The 22,338-nt window shown below is 42.1% G+C and overlaps 1 protein-coding gene across 2 annotated transcripts in view; it reads right to left on the reverse strand.

Annotated features, from left to right (window-relative positions):
• Nucleotides 1-22,338, reverse strand: part of ATP6V0D2 (ATPase H+ transporting V0 subunit d2) — a 63,591-nt gene that overhangs the window by 19,835 nt on the left and 21,418 nt on the right. Inside the window, exons 3-6 of one of the 2 annotated variants that reach the window (XM_033934000.1) lie at nucleotides 16,019-16,197; nucleotides 13,566-13,645; nucleotides 9,683-9,760; nucleotides 5,053-5,166 (exon numbers count right to left, since the gene is read on the reverse strand). In XM_033934000.1, coding sequence (XP_033789891.1) covers nucleotides 5,053-5,166; nucleotides 9,683-9,760; nucleotides 13,566-13,645; nucleotides 16,019-16,197 — 451 coding nt within the window. Of the gene's footprint in view, nucleotides 1-5,052; nucleotides 5,230-9,682; nucleotides 9,761-13,565; nucleotides 13,646-16,018; nucleotides 16,198-22,338 lie in introns of both variants that reach the window. The other variant, XM_033933999.1, reaches the window with a different exon arrangement.

Below are 22,338 nucleotides of genomic sequence, written 5' to 3' on the forward strand. Positions count from 1 at the left end.
CCAGGCCGAAGGACATCCTCTTGCCGTTGTTCATGGCGCCGCTTAAACCGCCACAAGCCACATGACACACACGACGCAAATCGAACACAGCCACGGAAGCACACAGCACGGCGGCAGGGATCACGGCTTCCTAAGTGCGTGCTTAGAGTTTTATTATAGAGGATTGGCAAAATAGTTATTTGGTCATGATTTCAATATTTAAATATAAGAAAATTGAATTTTGAATTATAGGGGCATTAGTGTTAGCAGAACTATCAGAAAGCAATGTCACAAGAATTAAAATGAATGTGATTTGCTAAATGGCTTCCATTATGTAACCCTTCCTGTGTAACTAACACTTTTGTGCTCAAATTTTGAATGCGCTGATGAAGTGGTTGCCTCTTGGTCCCCTCTTCCACTGCTCACGACACTCAGGCTCCCTTGGTCCTATTGCTGCTACTGATTTTTACAGGAAGCCATCAATTCCACTTGATCACATTAGAGAATGTTTTCCACAATCTTTGCCTTTTTTGAACCAATTTTCTTGAGATGATCTTTGTTAAAAGCAAATGATCTTTATTGAAAACAAATACATCCACTTATCCACTTGTAAGGAGCACCTGACACAATGAATAGCAATGGAGCCAACGTGGTCCGTGTTTCTGCTAACATGAGCCTTCCTCAAGGGTCCCGGTCAGAAATAGCTCAGCACAACTATGGATGAGGATTCAAATCAAATATAAGATAGAATACAGACTTCATGCAGATCTTCCTGGCACCTATCTTTTGATGCTACATATAGAATCTGGTCCTATATCTCACTTTAACATGGATGTCTTCATATTCAAATGCTGCAGTCAGTGTGGTTTCTAAACAGCAGCTGTGGAGTTTAAATCTGTCCAGTAGATTCAGCACCACTATCCGGATGTACATGGAGAATGGTGACTGTTGTTGGCTCTGTGAATAGCGGTAATATTCAGGAATTCTCTGTATAGCTAGGTAGTTTACGTTAAGACAACCTTTTTGCTCTTCCTAAAATTATCCACCATGGCTATGTGGATAGCAGTTGAACGTCACTGGCTATCCATAGAATTAAACAAAAATTGTCTGACCAAGTGGTCCAATAAACAATAACTATACTGATTCCCCACTTTTAGGCACTGCAGTACCTCAGGCTGATAATTTTACTTTATTATTACTTAACTTGTTCTGGGGGAGGGGCGGAAATGCCTCAAAATACAGAGCTGTTTGCACAGTTGGTCTGTGCTAAACTCTTCAGAATAACCTGCTTGCTTTGTTCTTTTCTTGCAGTCATTGGTAAACCCCCCCCCCTTATATTAATATTCCTCTATTTTTTCTTTTTTTTTTATTGTTGATTCCCTTATTTTAAACTTTTTTTTTCTTCTTATAACTGAATTTTAAAAAATAAACTTTTGTTGTGATAATAGACCACTCAGTCTTTTCCTTTCACAGCACAATATAAGGGGGAGGGGGGGGGGGGGATGTTTGCCAATGACTGCAAGAAAAGAGCAAAGCAAGCAGATTATTCTGAAGTGTTTAGCACGGACCAACTGTGCAAATGGCTCTATATTCTGAGGCTCCCCCCCAAAAAAAACAAGTTAAATAATAATAAAATAAAATATCAGACTGGGTTACTGCACGGCCTAAGAGTAGGGGTTCAGTATATATAGTTATTATCCATAGAATTAGGCAGAATGTCCTTGCTCCATCCTCACCCTGTGCCAGTGCTATCCAGATAGTGCCAAGATGATCTGTAAGAATATTCAGCATCATTGTTTGGAAAGTGCTGCCAAATACCGGCAAATATGACACTTGTATGTATCGCGGCTGCTGCTATATGGATAAATGCTTTTAAATATCTGGCCTGGAAAGTTCAAAGTAATGATATGCACAATTTAGCCAGTTAACGCAAGCTGCAGGTGGCCTCGTACAAGGATTCTCGCTGTAAATATTTCCTCCCACTATAGATAAACACAAGAGCCACCTAGTCTATTCCGCCATTCTTTGAGCTGGGGTTCCTCCCCCATCTAAAAAAAAATCCAGACTCCAGCCTTTCACTACTCCACCTGACTCATTCTCCAAAAAAGTATCTAGAGCCAGCAGGAATTAATTAATTTTCTACCTGTCAGCACTAGCATCAAATTTATAATGGTGCCGCTGATACCTGTGATTCTCATACTATGGGCTAGATTCACTAACCTGCCCAATCGTGACCGATCCGTGTCCGACCCGAGCAGGTCCAATGGATTCAGAAACCAGCAATATTCTAATTGGGGCGATCGGAGGAACGCCCCCATTTGCCGACATGGATTGCAAGTGTGCGATCTTGACGCATGCACATGCTTTCCCTGTAGATGGTCTGCGCATGCATTCATGTTCGTTTCTGCTCCGTTTATTTTTGTTGTTTTTTTTGGGGGGGGCCACGACTCTCCTTTTGAACAAGAAACCTAAAACTAGTCTAAAAGACATTTGGAGCATTGAGATTAAGCAGCAGATTTCTTCTACTCAATGGCCACGGATCTGGTCTTGGAGGATGAGATGTACAGCGTCAGCATCTATGAGACAGACTTGTTTTTTTCTGTTATATAGAATTTTCTGGACCCCTGTTCATTTGCAAAAGTTAGATAGTTCTAAGTTTAATAGATGCTGGCACTGTCATCTTGATATAGGGACACTGGATCATCTGCTGTTCTATTGTCCCTTGATACTTAAATTTTGAAGATCCATATGGAGTCAAATCAATACGATATTGGAAGTCCCATTGTCATTGTCGTATGATGTAGTGTTTGGAACATTACTAATGCCCAAGAGTCTAATCAATGCAAATAAGAAAAATTTACTTCTCATCATGACAGGAGTTGCTATGCAGCTAATCACGAAAAACTGGAAAAATTGGGACAGGTTAAATTACAACTTTTGGTGGGAAACCTTATGCCAAATCTATAAGTTTGAACGTATGAATTTGGTACAATTAGGGGAGGGTTCTTTTAGGGGGAGGGTTCTTTGAGTGGACAGACTTATTGGGCCTTTTTCTGCCATCATACTCTATGTATCTATAATAAACTCAAAGAGATTTGGGGTCCATTAACAACATTTTGTAAGAATCGATCATTAGTATTTCCCTTTGATTTCTGAATGAGTGTTATGCACATCCAGGAAGGGTGGGTGGGTGGGTGCGGGAGGGGGGGTGTTATATACTTATTATATTATTTGATTGTAATGAGTGCTGTTTATTGTATTAATTGTTTGTTAACCTGTTGCACTTTATGTTGGCTTTTAAAAATGAAGATTTACAAAAAAAAAAGTTGTCTTGAAGGGCAATCCCCGGCGGCAGCAGCCTCTTAAACTCACTAACCCTGACTCCTCTGCTCTCTGCTGTCTTTTCTACTGCCTTCTCTGCAGTGCGAGCCCGCAGGTTTAACGCTTTAAATACGCAGGCTCACACTGCGGGGAAGGAGGCAGAGAGCAGGAGAGTCGGGGCAGCAGAGATCAGTCTGGGCAGCAGAGAGCAGGGGGAGTTTAGATTTGGGGCAGAGAGCAGGTGGGGCAAGAGGAGAGTCAGGGCAGCAAGAGGAGAGTCAGGGCGGCGAGGTGGGGCTGGAAGGCAGGAGAAGGGCAGAGAGCAGGGCGGCGAGAGGAGCTAAACAATGCAGCCAACAGCCACTGCTCTCCCCCAAATCTGGCCCCAGGGCTTCTGCAGAGTAAAGGCAGCGAGATCAGGGCGTGCAGAGAGCAGGGCGGCAATGGAGCTGGAGAGTATGAAAGGACATTTGCAACTGGTCCCCGGCAGTTGCTTCTTGAGTTGATCGGCTAGCCCAGTCGGTTTGCAAAATTTGTTTTGTGAATCGCGCCCCTGCCTACTTTGCACACACACCGTTCCCCTCATTTGCATGCACAGATCGGAATCGGATCGTCAGAGAGGTAAGTGAATCGGGCCAGAGTAAAATCGGGTCGAAAAGGGGTCACAAACCGATCAGTTTGCTTTGTGAATCTAGCCCTATGTATTTTGGGGTATGGATGTTCTTATTTCATTTTTTGACAGATGTATGAGGTTTCAGAGCTCAGAGGCTTATTTTCGCGTTACGAGAATGGTGATGCATGTTAATGTGGTCCATCTAAGTAATCTGAGGTGTAGATAAAATTTCCTGCATTCACATGCCCAGTTTAATCCAAACAAGTATTATTCAATGCTACAGATCTTTTGCCTGCATGTTAGTGTTGCATGAACACTAACACCAACACTAACATCTTGAATGTTTTTCTAAAGCAAAGTAGCTTACTAACAAGACAGGATATGGAAAGATATGAGATTGACCATAAGAACATACTGAGAAAGTATAGAAACCCAACCAGGTCGTGCATGTGCAAGACCGGAGGGCTAGGACTTCAATGGGAAGATAGGACTCATCAGGAAACCAAGGTGGCATGGGGGCCCCTTCTGGTGATTTAGACAGGTCATGACCTGTTTGGGCCGCCGCGGGAGCGGACTGCTGGGCGTGATGGACCTATGGTCTGACCCGGCGGAGGCACTGCTTATGTTCTTAAGAATAGCCTTACTGCTAATTTTGAGTAGAGTTCTGCCCAGCACTGGTCCTAATTTCACGTTAAGGGATGGGTTTAAACTGAACCATAGGAGGTTGGGTATCCTAGCACAGAAATCTTGGGGGGTTGATATTCAGAAGGACTTATTAGCATTGGGCATTAACCACATAAATCCTTTGTTTTGAAAAAATTGTGCCAGCCAGTGCATAACGTTTCACCACACATCTTAATATCTGGCCATAAGTTGTTCATTTAGGAGGAGGTAGGATCCAAGATGTTTCTGGGAGTGAGGCCGAAAGTTATGTAGCTAGCTCCGACGGTGAAAACTATTCATATTACTTTATCCATTTAATAAATAGCTGTCCTAACTTATCTATTTTAGTTTAGGACAACATATTCAGCAGCCTTACTTACAGATAAGTGACTGACTTATCTTTATGCAGCAGCCAAGTGGTTGAATAGTGTTCCTATGGCTGCAACAGAGGAAGACATTAAATTAAGGGTACATACTGCGTAGTAGTCTCCTGTAGATTTCACTTGTTCATAGTCGTCTGCATTGGCCAACAGATTTAAGCCTTCTGGATACAGCTTCCCACAAGTCGGGTACAAGTTCTTGCGGTCTTCCTTGGTTAGTTCCGTATCAAAGGAATTAATTGTGATTATAAACGCACGTCTGTCTGCTTCAAACTTAATTCAGGAAACAAAAACACATGGAACTAACAATTGTGTTCAGCATTATCAAGTAGAATGAGATCAAACCCTCCTCCCCCCCAACATGTTCCCATTAGGATAAGGATTCTTAGTCCAGCCCTCAAGACACACCCAGTGTAAAGGTGTGGGTGGAGGGGAGGGAAATGGAGCAGAAGGTTGATGGGGTTACAGAAGTGGTCTCAAACTCGCGGCCTGCGGGCCATATGCGGCCCCCCCAGGTACTATTTTCTGGGCCGCGGTCTGTACCCGATCTCGCACACTGAGCAGGAAGAGAGGCTCCGGTGCCGGCATCAGCTGACTTGAAACTTCTAGCTGCCTTCGCGTATCTGCCGGGACTCCTGCCTTCGTTTTGTCTCCGCACCCCCAGACAAGCAGTGGCAGGCTAGAGAAATGAGATAATGAGTTCCGGCAGATTCGCGAAGGTAGGAGTCCCGGCATACGCTACAGCAGCAGGAAGTTTCAAGTCAGCTGCTGCCGGCGCCAGAGCCTCTCTTCCTGCCCAGTGTGTGGGATCGCGTACAGGCTGCGGACCGCAAAATAGAGGTATTGCTGGGCAGGGGAGGAAGGAAAGGAGAAGGGGTACTGCTAGACAAGGGGAGCAGGGAAAGGAAAAGGGGTACTGCTGGACAGGGGGAAGGGAAGGCAGATGGGGTATTGCTGTACAGGGGGGAGGTAAAAGGAAGGGAGAAGAGGTGCTGCTGGACAAGGGGAGCAGGGGAAGGGAGAAGGGATACTGCTGAACAAGGGAAGCAGGGAAGGGAGAAGGGGTACTGCTGGACAGAGAGAAGGTGAGACGGGGTACTGCTGGACAGGAGGGAGGTAAAAGGAAGGGAGAAGAAGTGCTTCTGGACCTGGCAGAAAGGGAGGGAAAGAAAAGGTGCTACACACTGGAGGGAAGAGGCAAGGACAGAGAGAGGCGAGAACAGAGAGAGAAAGTGTGCAGGAGGCAGAAAGTGTTGGACTCAAGGAGAGGGCAAGATTGATGGGGAGGACAGAAAGGAGGGAAGGAGAGATGTTACACTGGGAAAGGGGGAAAGTGCAGAGAGTGAAAAGTTGGACTCATGGAGGGAGAGAGAGATATTGTTTGTTTGAAGGAAGGAGGATTAGAGGAGAAGCATGTAGGAGGAAGGGAGAAAACAATGTTGGACTGGTGGAAAGGAGGGAAAAATGTTGGACTGGGTGGGGGACCAGAAAGGTGGAAGGAAAGGGAGATGGACTGCAGGGGGCAGAAAGGAGGAAGGGAAAGAGAAATGTTACACGAGGGGGGGGGAGGGGAAAGAAGGAGGGAAGGAAAGAAATTTCAGACCATGGAAATAGGGAGGGAAGGAGAGAGAGATAGGAAGGAAAGGTAACGCAAGACATGGAAAAGTAGATTTTGAGAAGAAAGCAGAAAAATGGAAAAATTGAATGTTAAGTTAATGCCAAAGATGGATGCAAGAGAAAAATAGTCAGTGGACAAGAAGGCCCAGGAAACATAATTAAAAGCACAGAAAAATAAAGTCACCGGACAACAAAGGTAGGGAAAATGATTTTATTTTCAATATAGTGATTGAAATGTGTCAGTTCTGAGAAAGGAAAGATGTTAAACTTTAATTGTGAGGGCCGCAGAAAAAAATAGTTAATGTCTTATTAAAGAAATGACAATTTTGCATGGGGTAAAAGTCTTTATAATTTATAAATCTTTTCTTTAACATTTAACTACTTTTTCTGCGGCCCTCCAAGTACCTACAAATCCAAAATGTGGCCCTACAAAGGGTTTGAGTTTGAGACCACTGAGCTAGAGGTTGACCATGCTGCAAATGGTTGTTAAAAAAAAAGGTGTTTCATCAAGAATTTAGAAAAACTCAAAATTTCACAAATATTTTTCAATATTTTGTCCTTTTTTCTTTAAATACATAAGAGTACTTTAGAACTCTGGGTAAATAATACATAAATGCTTCTTATAAAGAAATTCTGAGGGAGTGGAGCAAATCAGACTTAAAATAGACCTGTAACAGTCAGGTTTTTTATGATACCCACAAAACCTCAAGTCATCTCATGCATATTCATTGTGGGTATCCTAGGTTGAGAATCTAATTTAGACAGACACAGATTAGAACATGCTGTCTATATGTCCTGTGTCTGTCCAAATTAGATTGTAAGTTCTTCTTAGCAGGGACCATCTATGACATGTTAAAATGTACAGCGCTGTGTATGCTTTTCAGTGCTACAGAAATGATAGCTAGTAGTAATAGTAGTAGTAGTATATTCACTATAGAAAGTTGCTTAATGGGTTACAGCAGTGGGCTGAAAACCAGGGAACCTAAGGTTCAATTCCCACTGATGCTTTTTGTCATTTTGGTTGTCAGCTCTCCATAGCATCAGGCACAGATTAGCTGTTAAGCTAGGGTTACCAGAAGTCCTGGAAAAACCAGGAATGTCCTCTTTTTAGAGGACTGTCCAATTGCCTGGACAGACTTTCCAAAACCCGGCAGTTTGTCCGGGCTTTGGAAAGCCCTGACGAGCTCTGTCCACATCTGGAGGGCCTCTGAGCCTGTGTGGATGACGTGATTCACATCTGTGCATGCTCAATGCCCTCTATATGCGGCCCGAAGTTCAGGGAAGAAGAAATGAGGCTGGGGGCGGAACTGGGCAGTGCTGAAGGTGGGACTGGGTGTGGCCATGTGTCCGGTTTTTGCGTCTTAAAATATAGTAACCCTATGTTAAGCCTTCTGAGAACAGAGATATTCTTACTACAACTTGCCCCTTAGTTAGTACTGAAAAAGGCAAGAACCAAATCTAAACACTCCAGAATAATGTGCAAAAAAAATGCTGTTAAAAGTATTTTATTTAATTAATTATTATTTAAAAAATTTATATTCTGCCTAAATCCTAAGTAGAGAACAACAACATATACAAAAAAACCTTTGATCAAAAATCGACAGTCATTCATTCCTGCTGCCAGATACCATCAATATCAACTTTTAAAAAAAGGCTTGAAAAAAATAAATGTGTTTTCAGCATTGTCTTAAACATTCCCAAATTGTATAAGGGCTTGTCATCTTTGTATGGCATAATACAGGAACTGAGTAATACCTGCTCAGTTAAGGATAAATTGGTAACAGCAACTGAACTGAAAAGCAAACATACAAAACCTGAACCACTAAAAGGAACACTGCCACCCAGTGGCTTTGGTCATAGATTACACTCTTTTATGGTTGTGTATTTTATGCCCCATGTTCCCATTCTCTACATGCTGTTAGTTATACGGTATATTAGAGAATGACATGGTGACAGATTTCATCACCATTCCCCACCCCACGGATAACCATGGAAAACCATCATGTGTCATTCTTTAGTGTCTATCTCAAACAGCATTCTTCAATGCAAGGCTTGAGTGTTAGTGACTGTGCCCATTCATACTTTGATTCTTCCCTCTCTCCTTAAAGAATGACATGGAGATGGTTTCCCATGATTATCTGCGGGGACGGGAACAGTGATGAATTCTGTCACTGTGTCATTCTCTACTGTATGTGTCCTACAGATGTGCTGTTAGAAAGAAGGATCGGACAAATGACCTTCCAAAAATCAGTGGAGTCAACTTGAAGATTTATTCAAGAATCACAAGAGCATACAGGAGCATTATTACAGTACCTCTTTTTTCCTACCAGCCTTTCCTCGCTATACACCCGGGCATCCTTCCAGCTTTCACTGTCGCTTTTTCAACCTGTTTGGCTACTCTAAGCTCATCATATATAATCACACCCAAGTTCCGCTCCTCTTGAGCACAAAAGTTCTTCACTTTCTAAACTGTACTGCTCCTACAGGGACATCCTGATAAATCAATGAAATATAATGTAAAATATTTCTTCCCTATATACCAGTTATGAAGAGTAAGACCAGATAATTGGTCCCCCTCTTGTTTCCCCCCCCCAAAAAAAAAGGGGGAAGAGGACTAAAGAGGTCTAAACAACAATTTTATTAAGTAACGGATTAGAAGAGCTCTCAATGTCCATCACAAAGTTACGACTCAACAAGAATGGGGCAGGGACAGGAAAATGAGTTTCTGCTGGGACGGAGAAAAATTTGTCCTCGTGTCATTCTCTAATTGAGAGCTTTTCTAACCTGTTAATTAATAATATTATTGCTTAGACCTTTTCAGGCCTCTTCCCCCTTTTTTGGGGAAGCGCATTTATATGGCACTATTCTTCTTGACTGGTCTACTGCTGTGGAGTCTGTTACTTTTCTTTTTGATTTTGGATTTCCCTGTAGACTAAACATATCTGTGAAAATGATTATGGAGCATTGATGTGCAGTGGTGAGTCTGGGCATATTTCAACATGGTCATATGTTTTCAATGACCACTTGGAACATATAGTTACTTTTTGATCCCATTGCCATTTCCCCTGATGCCCTCTCCCCCCTTCCTCCCCCCCCCCCCCACTCTTACCTCTAGAATAGGGCACATTATTTCCTCTGTAGTACCTCCTTGTTTTTTACAGAATTTGTAGAATGCTTCCAGGTAAGACTACAATAAAGAAACAGGAATTATAGATGGATTAATGAACTACAATGGAAAACTAATCCGTCATGAGTGAATGTGGTGTTGACAGAGGATTAAGAAGTAAGAAGCAAAGGATTCAACATATAAGTGTCCTTCAAAGGCCACATTATTACTCCTCAAGACATATTTGTTCCCTGTTGTAAACTGACAATTAACAATTTGTTATGGTGTATGAGTTACTTTCAATGAGAAAACAGTTTCCAGCATATAATAAGCCATTGTTAGTCTGGAGCAATGAAAATGATAAAGAGGCCGGCGGTTTATGAGGGGCTTCTGCAATCAATAACGCTTTGAAACTACTGTCTTTGTAGCAACAGCCATGGACACTGTTGTGTTTTTGCAAGTACTAGAAGCCGAGCTGCAAGACATTGATGAGGTCTGCAGCTTGGACCTCCTTGGCTCAATTTAAAACCTCCAAAAAACAGAAGCCAGAATTATAGTGTGCTATTACTTTATTGGCTGGATTATCCTTGAATCAAAAAGACTGTTTTTGTTCTCATTTCATCATACTCGTGAAAGGAACATGCTGGAACCTTCTTTGGACTATTAATGACAGTTTTTGTTTTAGCTTTAACCTTGAAGTGGCTATGGGGCACATTTTCAAAGTACTTAAGGCATATAAAAAGGCCTCATTTTCAAAAAAGAAAAACATCCAAAAAGTGGCATAAAGGGGCAGATGGACATTTTTCCTGCCAAACCTTCCAAATCGCTATTTTCAAAACTCATTTTGGAGATGTATTTCTAAGCTGTTTGTCTGCAGTGCATTTAAATCTCAAAGGGGGGGGGGGGGGGCTGTTGCGAGTGTCATTTGGTTGGCTTATGATTTGGTTGCTTTTCTGCAATAATGGAACATCCAGAGCACCATCTGGACGTTTGAGGCTGGACCTGTTTTAATAACAAATAAGTACCAAAAAAGTGCCCAAACTGACTAGATGACCACTGGAGCGATAAAAACATGGCATCTCCCACACTCTCCAAATGGTCGCTGACCCCCCTCCCACCCCTTCAACAATGTGAATGAAACAGTATATAGCTGCCTATATGACAGCTTAAGATGTTATGGCCAATCCTATTAGAGCAGTAATCCTATAGTAACCTGGTGGACAGTGTAATGAACCATAGAGATGAAGACTCGGTAGAGGGACTGTGTGTTTTGTGGTGTAGTAAGGGGGGAGGGGGAGGATTGCTCCAGGCACTCTCTTGGTGGGGGTGCCAGCACCTTTCCTCCTCTCAGCCCCCCCCCAATACCTCTTTGGTTCTTCATCGATGTGACCAGCATCTCCAACCTGCTGTCTGTGCTAGCCTTGCCTCACCCTCTGAAGTTGCTTTGAAGTAGAGAGAGCCAAGGCCGGCATGGGCAGCAAGTTGAAGATGCCGCTCCTGCTGGTGAAGAGCTAGAGACGTATGGGAATAGAAGGGAAGGCGCACCATGTGGTGAAGGGTGCCGTTGCCCCGGGTGCCTCCTACTCTCACTCCGCCAGTGTGTGTGTTGACCTTATTGAGAGGGCATCACAACTTTAATTTTTCATAACATCAGACAAAGTTTGTGAAATAACTATAGAATGTATGTACTGTATTTCGCCGAAAATAAGACCTACCCTGAAAATAAGCCGTAGTATGATTTTTTTAAAGAGGCTCCTAATATAAGTCCTACCCCAAAAATAAGCCCCAGTTAAGTTCAACAAAGATCGACACTAATGACATCATCAGTGATGCAGCAGAGGGAAGGCCGCGAAGCAGCCCATTCAGAGCACTGCTACCGCTGCTGTTTTTGGAGGCCTCGGAGGTACGATATGTCAGTCTCACGGTGGGAAGTTCGATGGGGTTCTGCTGCACAGGGCGATGGGAGGGAGGGATAGAAAGTTGCTGCACAAGGGGATAGGTGAGAGGAGAGGAATGATGCTGCACATGGAGGGTGGGGTGGGGAGAAAGGAAAGAGGAATAATTGGGGTGGAGGAGAGGAAGGGAGAGATGACTGTTGTACATGAAAAAAATAAGACATCCCCGAAAATAAGCCCTAGTGTGTTTTTTGGACCCAAAATTAATATAAGACACTGTCTTACAACACGGTACAGTACATGTATCTTTTTTTCTTCTGAGATGGCAACACTAGTGTGGACATTTGGCTTGTAGAGGTGTAGGGCAGGGAAGGTGCAATAGTAGGGTTGGCAAAGGACTTGGGATAGGGCAAAAGAAGGGCACAGAGAGAAGCAAGTGTCAGATTTTTCTCTGTCAAAAAGTTGGCAACTCTCCTCTGCACCCAAACCTCACCTCTTGCTGCTACAGGGTAACTTTGTAGGGAGCATGAAAATTGCTCTGAGAAAGACTGCACATTGTTTCATACCAAATGCCTAGGACAGTTGAATTTGATGACAACACTCAAGGACTGCAAATAGGTCATGTTTTCAGCATACTCCTAATGAAGATGCATGAGGTAGATTTGCATGTATTAAATACATGCAAATCTATATTGTTGACCACACCAATCTATTGATCTGTTTGGATGCTTTGGGTTCTTCAAGAAAATGTCTATTCATGGTTCAAAGGATTCTTGGGAAGTTAGGTTTAGGATTCAGCTCTCTCCTACCTGGAAAAATCCATGCGTTGTTCCCCAGGGATCTCCACTTTCACCCACATTATTTAATGCCTACCTTTCATCGCTAGGCTCGTGCTTGAGCAATCTGGATATAGGAATGTTCAGCTACGTCATACCCTTTAACTCAGTTTTGTCTCAGATTACCACCAAAATTGAGACTATAATGGAACAGATGCATTCCTGGATGCAGCAATTTAAACACAAACTCAATTCTGACAAAACAAAGTTTTTTGTGGCGTCTCCTAGTAAAATTCTTTATGAACCCTCCATTAATATAAACTCAATTTTGTACACAATCCATCCAACGATCAAAATATTAGGAGTCGTCTTAGGTCAGCATCTCACTATGAAAACTTAGATAGATGCAGTAGTACGTAAAAGTTATTTTACCTTATGGAGGTTTCGAACAATCAGATCTTACTTTGAATTTGCTGCTTTTAGACTATTGGTTCAATCATTATTACTAAGTCTTCTTGACTTTTGTAATATTGTCTATTTGACAATTACCAAAAAAGAACTAGCGAGACTTGTATTAATACAGAACACAGCAGTTAGACTGATCCACAGATTGAAGAAATACGATCATGTCACACCATTTTACTGCGAGCTACATTGGCTGCCTGTGGAGGCTTGGGTACTGTTTAAGCTAGGTTGCTTCTGTTATAAGGCTCTTTATGGTATAGCCCCCCCTTTATTTGGTTAATAGATTTTCTTTAGTTTTATACAAACATAGTAGAAAAACCCATGCCCTGTTTAGTTTTCCTCCTGTTCAGGGTTGTAAAATCAAGAAATTTTTAAATCATACTTTAGCATTTCAAGCATCTTCTCATGATAAAGAATTTCGAACACTACTGTTCACAAACATTTTAGAACACAGCTGAAGACCTATCTTTTCTCCAAGCGCTTGACTAATTAATTTATTTTATTCCCAGTATCATGTTTACTTTTATAATCTTTTGTAGACCACGTTGAACATACGGTTACGTGGTTAACAAGCACAATGTTATGTTATTAGGGATACCCTTAAAACCCTGATATTACGTGACCCTCGAGGACATGAAATGAATGCCATTGGCCTGGGCTATTTCTGAAGTTAAAAAAACAAACAAAACCTCATTTTCATTAGAATCCCGAAATACATGAATAAAAATAAAGCTGAAAGAAGCCATTTACCTTGTACAGTTTGTTGCGCATTATTTCAATGTTCATTTCATCCATATCATTTTCAGAGAGACAATCTTGGAAGAAAGCAGCTGAAACCAAAAATCAGCCTATTATCAAATAAATCACAGATTGTTTCGATTGATAGTTAAGTGTTAGTTCATGTTGCAACTACAGTAATGAAAAGAAAAGACAATGGTGATAAACTCATGACAATAATCACAGAAAAATCATGTATGATTGCAATAAAATGTTAGCAGCCTAGATGACGCAAAGATCTTCAGCGTAATTATCTTAATGTCCACAGTCAGGTAGTTTGCTTATAATGCAGAGTGATAGAAATCCTCCTGATATGCTGTCACCTATTTGACCCCTATTGATGGAAACTGATATAGAACGTAAGAATAGCCTTACTGGGTCAGACCAATGGTACATCAAGCCCAGTAGCCCATTCTCACAGTGGCCAATCCAGGTCACTAGTACATGGGCAAAACCTAAGGAGTAGCAATATTCCATGCTACCAATCTAGGGCAAGCAGTGGCTTCCCCCATGTCTTTCTCAATAACAGACTATGGACTTTTCCTCCATGAACTTGTCCAAACCTTTCCAGCTACGCTATCCGCTCTTACCACAACCTCTGGCAATGTGTTCCAGAGCTTAACTATTCTCTGAGTGAAAAAAATTTACTTTGAATTTGTCCACATTAAATTTCATCTGCCACTTGGACACCCAATCTTTCAATTTCCTAAGGTCTGCCTTTGTAGGCTCCATCCTTTCTCTCAGCAACATCTCCCTACAAACAGGCAAAGTGCTTGCAAACTGGAAGTCAGCAGCCATCAGACCGATCTTGAAAACCCCCACACTTGACCCTAACGTGTCTGGCAACTTTAGTTCAGTCTCCAACCTACCCTTCATCTCCAAGATCCTTGAAAAAACAGGGTTAAACCAATTACACTCTTTCATCGACAAACAGGGCGCTCTATCTGCCTTCCAATCGGGATTCAGGAAATTCTACAGTACTGAAATCGTCCTTCTCGACATCATCGACAACTGCTGGAAACTCAAGGATAAGGGTAATAATGTCCTGGTGCAGCTGGATCTCAGAGCAGCGTTCGACACTATTGACCATCCTCTCCTCCTTACGCAGCTCTCTTAAATTGGTATCCGAAACACTGCATTATGATGGTTCACCTCCTGAATAATAAATCCCAAAGCATACTGCTCAACAATGCACCATCGAAACCTAAACCAATCAAATACGATGTTCCGTAGAGGGCTCTACTAGTCCCCCTATTATTCAATTTCAATGTTAGACCTATCCTAGAAATAGCCTATAAATACCAAATACAGATTCACTCCTTCATGGATAACATCCAACTATACCTACTGCTAGGAGAAACCCGTGATGCTCTAATCACGAAATGCCTAAACTGCCTTTTGGAAATAAAAAACAGGATGTCCATCAACAAATTACAACTAAACGCCTCCAAAATAGAACTCCTTTGGATCCACAAAGAACACTGCAACTACATCTGTTACGCTCTGTGCTGGGACTCAACTACCATAATTGCAAAAGATCAAGCACCCAGTCTAGGAATATTCCTTGACTTCAACCTATCACATTCCAACCACATCTCTCAGGTGGCATCATCCTCATTTTACTACCTGTGTGAACTCCGGAAAAAAAAGAGCTACTTTTTTGAGCCTGACTTCACCCAGCTACTCTATACCTTAGTCCTCTCCCACACCATTACAACGCACTATTCAATAGTCTCACGGCAAAGAACATATGACGTATCCAGCATGCACAAAATGTGTCAATCAGACTTCTAAAAAACCTCCATGCCTACGACCCTGTCTCCCAGTCTCTATCATCAGCTCACTGGCTGCCCGTAGTCAAACATGTCTTCAAGAGCCTTATGCTAACATTCAAATCTTTGCAGATGGCGCAAGGCTACATGACGACCAAGCTTCCTCTGTACGTGCTGACATGTCCCTTCACTCCCAGGATGAAATACACCTCAAAAAGCCCCCAACCATGTCCTTCAACTACAAACCGCCAAACGATGTTCCTACTCCCACTTCATACTGAGCCACTGGAATTAACTGTCCCCACTGATTAGATCCCTTGAAGGATTCCTCAACTTTAAGAAACCAATAAAAACATACCTGTTCACTTAACTCCCCTGCCCAAAACTGATAGATTACAAAGAAATATATATTGATACACAATCCTCGGTATGTGTCATGTTAGGGTAAAAACTTGTACCTGGGAAAACTTGTACTGTAACTAAGACAAATTGCAACCTGTTAACTGTATATTGTGTATGTTGACCTGTAAACCATCCTGAGCTCTTTGGGGAGGACTGGATAGAAAATGAATTAAATAAATAAATAAAGGAAACACACATCTGTGAGCAATGCATAGTGTCATCTGCAAACAAATAGTTATGAAAAGTACATACCTAGGGGGGTGTCAACCAAAATCGCATTGAATAACTCTGCGGGACTTTGAGCAATGTTGACTGCTTCCATCTGGTCAAAACTTCCCAGGGGATGACATTTTGGAACAAGTTCTGCTATAGGTCGTTGATGCAAGGTCCCAGTGATCAGCAGAATAACATTGTCAATCATATAACTGTATCTACGTTGGAGAGACAAGAAGATTATGTTAATATGCTGCATAGATGAACACCTAAGCCAGTGATCTTCACAAATTCTTAAGTCAGGGCCGCTTTGGGTAGAAAAGGGCTGAAGGAGAGCCAACAAATAGCTTCCTACTTGGGGCCATGACACCAAGATAGATGGTAAGGAAAGTTAGGAAACTATTAGGCATCATAATAGCAGATGCAGCTACGCAGATAATATTTAAAATTCTAGAGAGCACCATGGGGCCGCTATTCAGATTGGGTGAGGCAGGCCAACTAACTTCTGCAGTTGGTGTCGATGTGGATATCCAATGCCAGGCCATTTCTATGACCAGCATTAGATACCCAGGGGTTTTTTAGCCGCTAAAAAGTTATCTGGCTAAGTCAGTATTCAGCACTATTTGGTGAAGTTTGTAGCAGCCATAAATAGGACTGCTATTTACGTGACCTGATTTGGCTGCTAACCATAGCTGCTTAGCGCTGAAAATTGCCAGTTATCACACTTATTTATTTATCTCTAAAATTTCTAGACCGTCTATAACTCAGCGGTTAACAAATAAAATATTCATAATGGTTCAATTACAGCACAATCACTAATAGCATAAACGATACTGTCAAAAACTGGAGGAAATTATATGTTGTCAATCTTCACTTAGGGCTCCTTTTACTAAGCCGCGTTAGGGCTTTAACGCGTGGAATAGCGCACGCTAGATTGCCGCCCGTGCTAGACCTTAACGCCAGCATTGAGCTGGCATTAGTTCTAGCCGTGTAGCGTGGGTTTAGTGCGTGATAAAATGCTGCGTGCGCTAAAACCGCTAACGCAGCTTAGTAAAAGGTGCCCTAAGTGTAATACAATTATCACAATTCAGATTTCTTATTAAATATAAATATATCCACTAACAAAGTTTCAGAGAAAAGCCTCAACATACGGTTGTGTAATATTTTTCTAAACTATAAACGGTCAGAACAGGTCCTCAGAATGCCAGGGAGGGAATTCCATAATTTTACTCCTGTCACTATTGACCATCTTCTCCAGAGGATGTGATAGGCCAGAACTCTATACAAGGGTTCAAGGAGGGTTTGGATAGGTTCCTGGAGGATAAGGGGATAGAGGGGTACAGATAGAACTTGAGGTAGGTTGTAGAGGTGTTCAGAAACCACTTCACAGGTCGTGGACCTGATGGGCCGCCGCGGGTGCGGACTGCTGGGCGAGATGGACCTCTGGTCTGACCCAGTGGAGGCAACTTCTTATGTTCTTATGTTCTTATGTTCTCCTCCTTATGCAGTTCTCTAAAATTGGTATCGGAGACACAGCGTTATGTTAACCTTTCACCAGTAACCATGAATATTCAGCAGAGATAACGCATTTAACTGGACAGCGCCATTTCTGGATGGTTAGTGCTGATATCGGCTGGTACTCGTATATCTCCTCATGATGGATATAATGATTGCACGGCCTGTGTCCTGTATATGGACTAGTCGGTTGAGGACGGGCTGGGGAGGGTTTTGATGGCTGGGATGGTTAAGATGGGCTGGAGTGAGCTTTGATGGAGACTCCAGTAGATGGAACCTAAGCATACTATTGGGCAGGGCTCTGGGTTTCTGGCCCAGAAACATCTAAGAAAAGGATCATTTAAACTAAATTAATTTATGGAGCATGTATGATTGGGTAGACTGGATGGACCACTCGGGTTTTTATCTGCTGTCATTTACTATGTTATAAATCAGAATGAAACAGGGTTATTTTAACTATCTTTTTTGATAATCTACATTGTATTCCTGGTACGCCTTGTTTAAATAGGGTTTTTGCAATAGGACCTCCACTAGATGTCATTATTCCTCCAGGAATGTAGCTGAAGAATCAGTCAGGAATTATGGGTGATCACTATCCATTTCTCTTTATTTCCTTGGTTTATAAGTGTACAGTAGACTGATGATTACAACAGCACATATAACCAATTCCACAAGTCTGTTAAGAAGAAGGAGTGCCTACAAATGCTCTAATTGCAGTTGATTATTTATTCTACTTCCCTAGATGAAAGAATACTGGTTTTATTAAACAAAAAAAATATTCTCTGCTATCTGCATAAATTAATGAAAAATGTCCTCAGTAAAGATACATTAGATAGATTGTGAACCCTCTGGGACAAATAGGGAAAATGCTTGAAGTACCTGTATGTAAACCGCTTTGAGTGTGGTTGTATAACTACAAAAGACAAGTTTCAAGTTTTATTAAAAATTTGATACAATCACTTATCTGGACTTCTAAGTGAGTTACAATTTTTTTTTTAAGTTTATTTTCCTGTCATATATGCACAATGCAACCGCAAATAAACAAAACAACTCAAAAATCATTCGCAATCATGAGAAACCTGAGACAAGTCCGAAAATTCTTTGAAAGTACACAATTCCTACTTATAGTACAATCCCTGATACTAGGCATATTGGACTACTGTAACATACTATTCCTCCCATGTCCAGCAAATACGATAAGACAACTCCAAACAATCCAAAATACAGCCTTAAGACTCGCCTATTCACTGAGAAAACACGACCACATCACTGAGGCCTTCATCAACTCACATTGGCTCCCAATCCAAGAAAGAATCCAATTCAAATTCTACTGCATATTATATAAAACCCTACACGGAGACAGCCCATCATACCTGAACAATCGCCTCATCCAAGCAACCAACACCAGACACAGAAAAACGCACTCCCCATTCATACCCCCCCCATCCAAAGAAGTAAAAAGAACAAAACAATATGACGGCCTCCTAGCCACACAGGCTGCAAGACTAGACAACCAGATATCCAACCTTCTGATGACAACCCCAGACTATAAGACGTTCAGAAAAGAAATAAAAACCACACTTTTCAAGAAATTCCTAAAACAGCAATAACAACACGACCTCTAAAAGCCCTCAAGATCTACACCTTACCTATCTAGCTATTCATTATAATTCATGCAATTCTGTAATCTGTAATTCTGTAATTCTCTAACTCTGTAATTCTGTAATTCTTTAATTCATTGTAATCCTGTCCTTAAACTAACCTTTTGTAATCCGCCTTGAACCGCAAGGTAATGGCGGAATAGAAATCCCGAATGTAATGTAATGTAATGTAATATTTTGTATTTAAATCTTCTTCTTATACAGGCTGTTTTTGCTTTGTTGACTTTTATATATTGTCAATTGTTAAAATTATAAAGAATTAAAAAAAAAAGGGGGACTAAAATAAACATCAATTATAAAAATACAGACTAAAATTAACAACATTTTAAAACAGTATTAAACGAATATGGTTAGACTAACATGGGACAAAAGGAATATGGGTAAGAAATACAATTGAAATAGGAGAGGAAGACATTTATGGAAAGAACAAGAGGTTCGGGGTTACAGAAAATTGTTTCTTATGAAAATTAATAGACAGAGTGTAAAATGGGCAGATATCATGTTTTGAAAGCTTCTTTAAATAAATGACTTTTAAAGGTAGCCTTTAAAACGGTCAAGATTCGTTTCTTCTTTCAATAAGATGGGCAGCAAGTCCCAATCTCTTTTCCTTATCACTGGTATGCAAAATAAGAACATAAGAAGTTGCCTCCACTGGATCAGACCAGAGGTCCATCGCTCCCAGCGGTCTGCTCCCGTAGCGGCCCATCAGCCCCATGACCTGTGAAGTGGTTTCTGACTATTCCTATAACCTACCTCTACTGCTATCTGTACCCCTCAATCCCCTTATTAAAACTCAGCAGTAAGTTTCAAATACTCTGCAGTAGTTAAGGATAAAGAAATGTCTTGATGCCGATATATTGGACATGTAGAGACCCCTAAAGCTCAATGAAGCCATTTTATTTGCATATAGGAAACATCCTAATGAAAGGAGTTTCCTGAGCAGTGGTATAGAATGTGAAGGTGTTACCTTTTTCTACAGGGTATGGAAGCAGTATAAAGGGGGCTCGTTGAGACCCAGCGAGGAGTCATTGACAAGACAGCAGGTAGGAGGCAGCTGAGAGAGCTGTACTTTCCAGTGAAGAGAGGGTGTCTCTCCATCTACTCCTCTTTCAAGGGAAGACTTATCAGAGCAGAACAGTGCAATGGATGGAGATTATTCCCAAGTCAGAGGAGTAGAAGCTGTATCCTTGATGCACTGGTCACTAACATAATATTGGCAGTGATCTATTTATACGTATATGACAAGGAATAGGAGGGTTTTTCCCCCCAGTTTTTCCTAGGGTCATGGGAGAAAGCCTATAAGGATTCAATTTGACTCATGCTTATCCTCTAGTCCAGTGGTTCCCAACCTTGTCCTGGAGGACTACCAGCCAGTCAGTTTTCAGGATAGCCCTAATGAATATGCATGGGACAGATTTGCATGCCTTCCACCTCTTATGCATATTCATTAGGGCTATTCCAAAAACCTGACTGACTGATGGTCCTCCAGGACAGGGTTGGGAACCACTGCCCTAGTATTTCTGGAAAGAGTAAACAATCGATTCACATCTACTCGTTCCACTCCACTCAGTATTTTATAGATCTCCATCATATCTCCCCTGAGTCATCTATTCTCCAGGTTGAAGAGACCTAGCCAGGGCAGGATTAACCAATAGGCCAAGTAGGCACGTGCCTAGGGCCCGAAATGGTCAGGGGGGCCCCATGAAGGAGGGCATCAACATTGTTTTTTTCCAAATGGCGCTGGGCCCCTCCAGCATCGAAACGGCAATGCGGGCTCCTCCCCAATCGGCAATGTGAGCCCCACCCCGATTGGCAACGTGGCCCCCCCCCCATTGTTGGAAAGTAAGACAAGCAAGCAACGTGGGTAAGAAAGGCAACGGAAACTGTAATTGTGCAAGCGGTGCTGCTTGCCCAAAGCTTCCCTCTGAAGCAGCTTCCTGTTTCTGCCTGGGCGCATGGTGGGGTGGGGCGGGGCAGTGGGCCCAGTGTACTTGTGTGCCTAGGGGCCCTCGACAAATTAATCCTGCCCTAGCCCTAGCTGCTTTAGCCTTTCCTTATAGGGAAGTTGTCCCATCTCTTTTATCATTTGTCACCCTTTTCTGTACCTTTTCTAATTCTGCTGTATCTTTTTTTGAGATGTGGCGACCAGAACTGCACAGCCTTTGAGGTACTGCACTGAACAGGGAGAAATACACCTAGAAACGGACCCTGTTCGCAGACGCCAGGCATCAAGTTCAGAGGGGGTAACAAAGGACTGAAGCTGAGAAAAAAGAGAGGAACAGGGAAAAGCAGGAGGGGGAAGAAGAACAAAGGAGGGAGGGGGGTTCAAAGTAGCTTGTTTAGCAGCGTGGTTGGCCAGAACATTACCTCTGGCACACCTCTTTCTATTTCTCTGGTGGTTATACTACATGCAGGGTCTTGGTTTTTAGGGTTTCAGTTTAATTTTTGTCTACATATTTCTAGTTTGTGGTCATTTGTTCTGTGTTTGATATCTATGTTCTCGGTGTGTGACCAAAGCCATGTTGGCAATAGGTATGTGAGTTTATAGTGCAGAAAGAGGTAAGAAGTATGCATGGTAGAGAGAGAATACAAAAGAGAAGGACAGGCTGGCTGTGTGACAAGTAGGGGACAAGAGAGACACATACTAGCTACATGAGTGTGGGAGGTGGATGGAGAAACAGGTAGTAGTTTGCACCGGTGGATCGTTGCTCAGAACCTAATGCTGGTGCTAGAGCCGATTAGTGCTGGACTAGCACTAGCATTAATCTGTGCATAATGTTCACAGTAGTGCTGCCCAATTCAGGGAAATATTATCGATTTGATTTGATTCAATATGGCCTATTGAATGGATTTTTTAAATTCAATTCAATCTGCTTTTTCCGCCATTCCACCCAGCCACCCCCTCTTTGCCCTCTCCAACCCCACGCCGGTGCTATGGTGTAAACAGAATGAATAAACAAAATGGACTTTTCCTCTCTCTGCTAGGTCCTAGCTCATACTCACTGTCTAACACCAGCTCTGGCAAGATACACATTTCAAAATCTGACATATTGCAATCACAAAATAGAAAATTAATTTTTTTCTACCGTCCACTGCCATAGCCAACATTTGTTTCCATAGGCATTGGAATGGGGGGGAGGGGCACATGGGCCATGGCCTCCCCATAAATTCCTGGTGGTAATG

The sequence above is a fragment of the Geotrypetes seraphini genome, chromosome 2 (genome assembly GCF_902459505.1).
Source record: "Geotrypetes seraphini chromosome 2, aGeoSer1.1, whole genome shotgun sequence".
In the NCBI taxonomy this organism is placed as follows: Eukaryota; Metazoa; Chordata; class Amphibia; order Gymnophiona; family Dermophiidae; genus Geotrypetes; species Geotrypetes seraphini.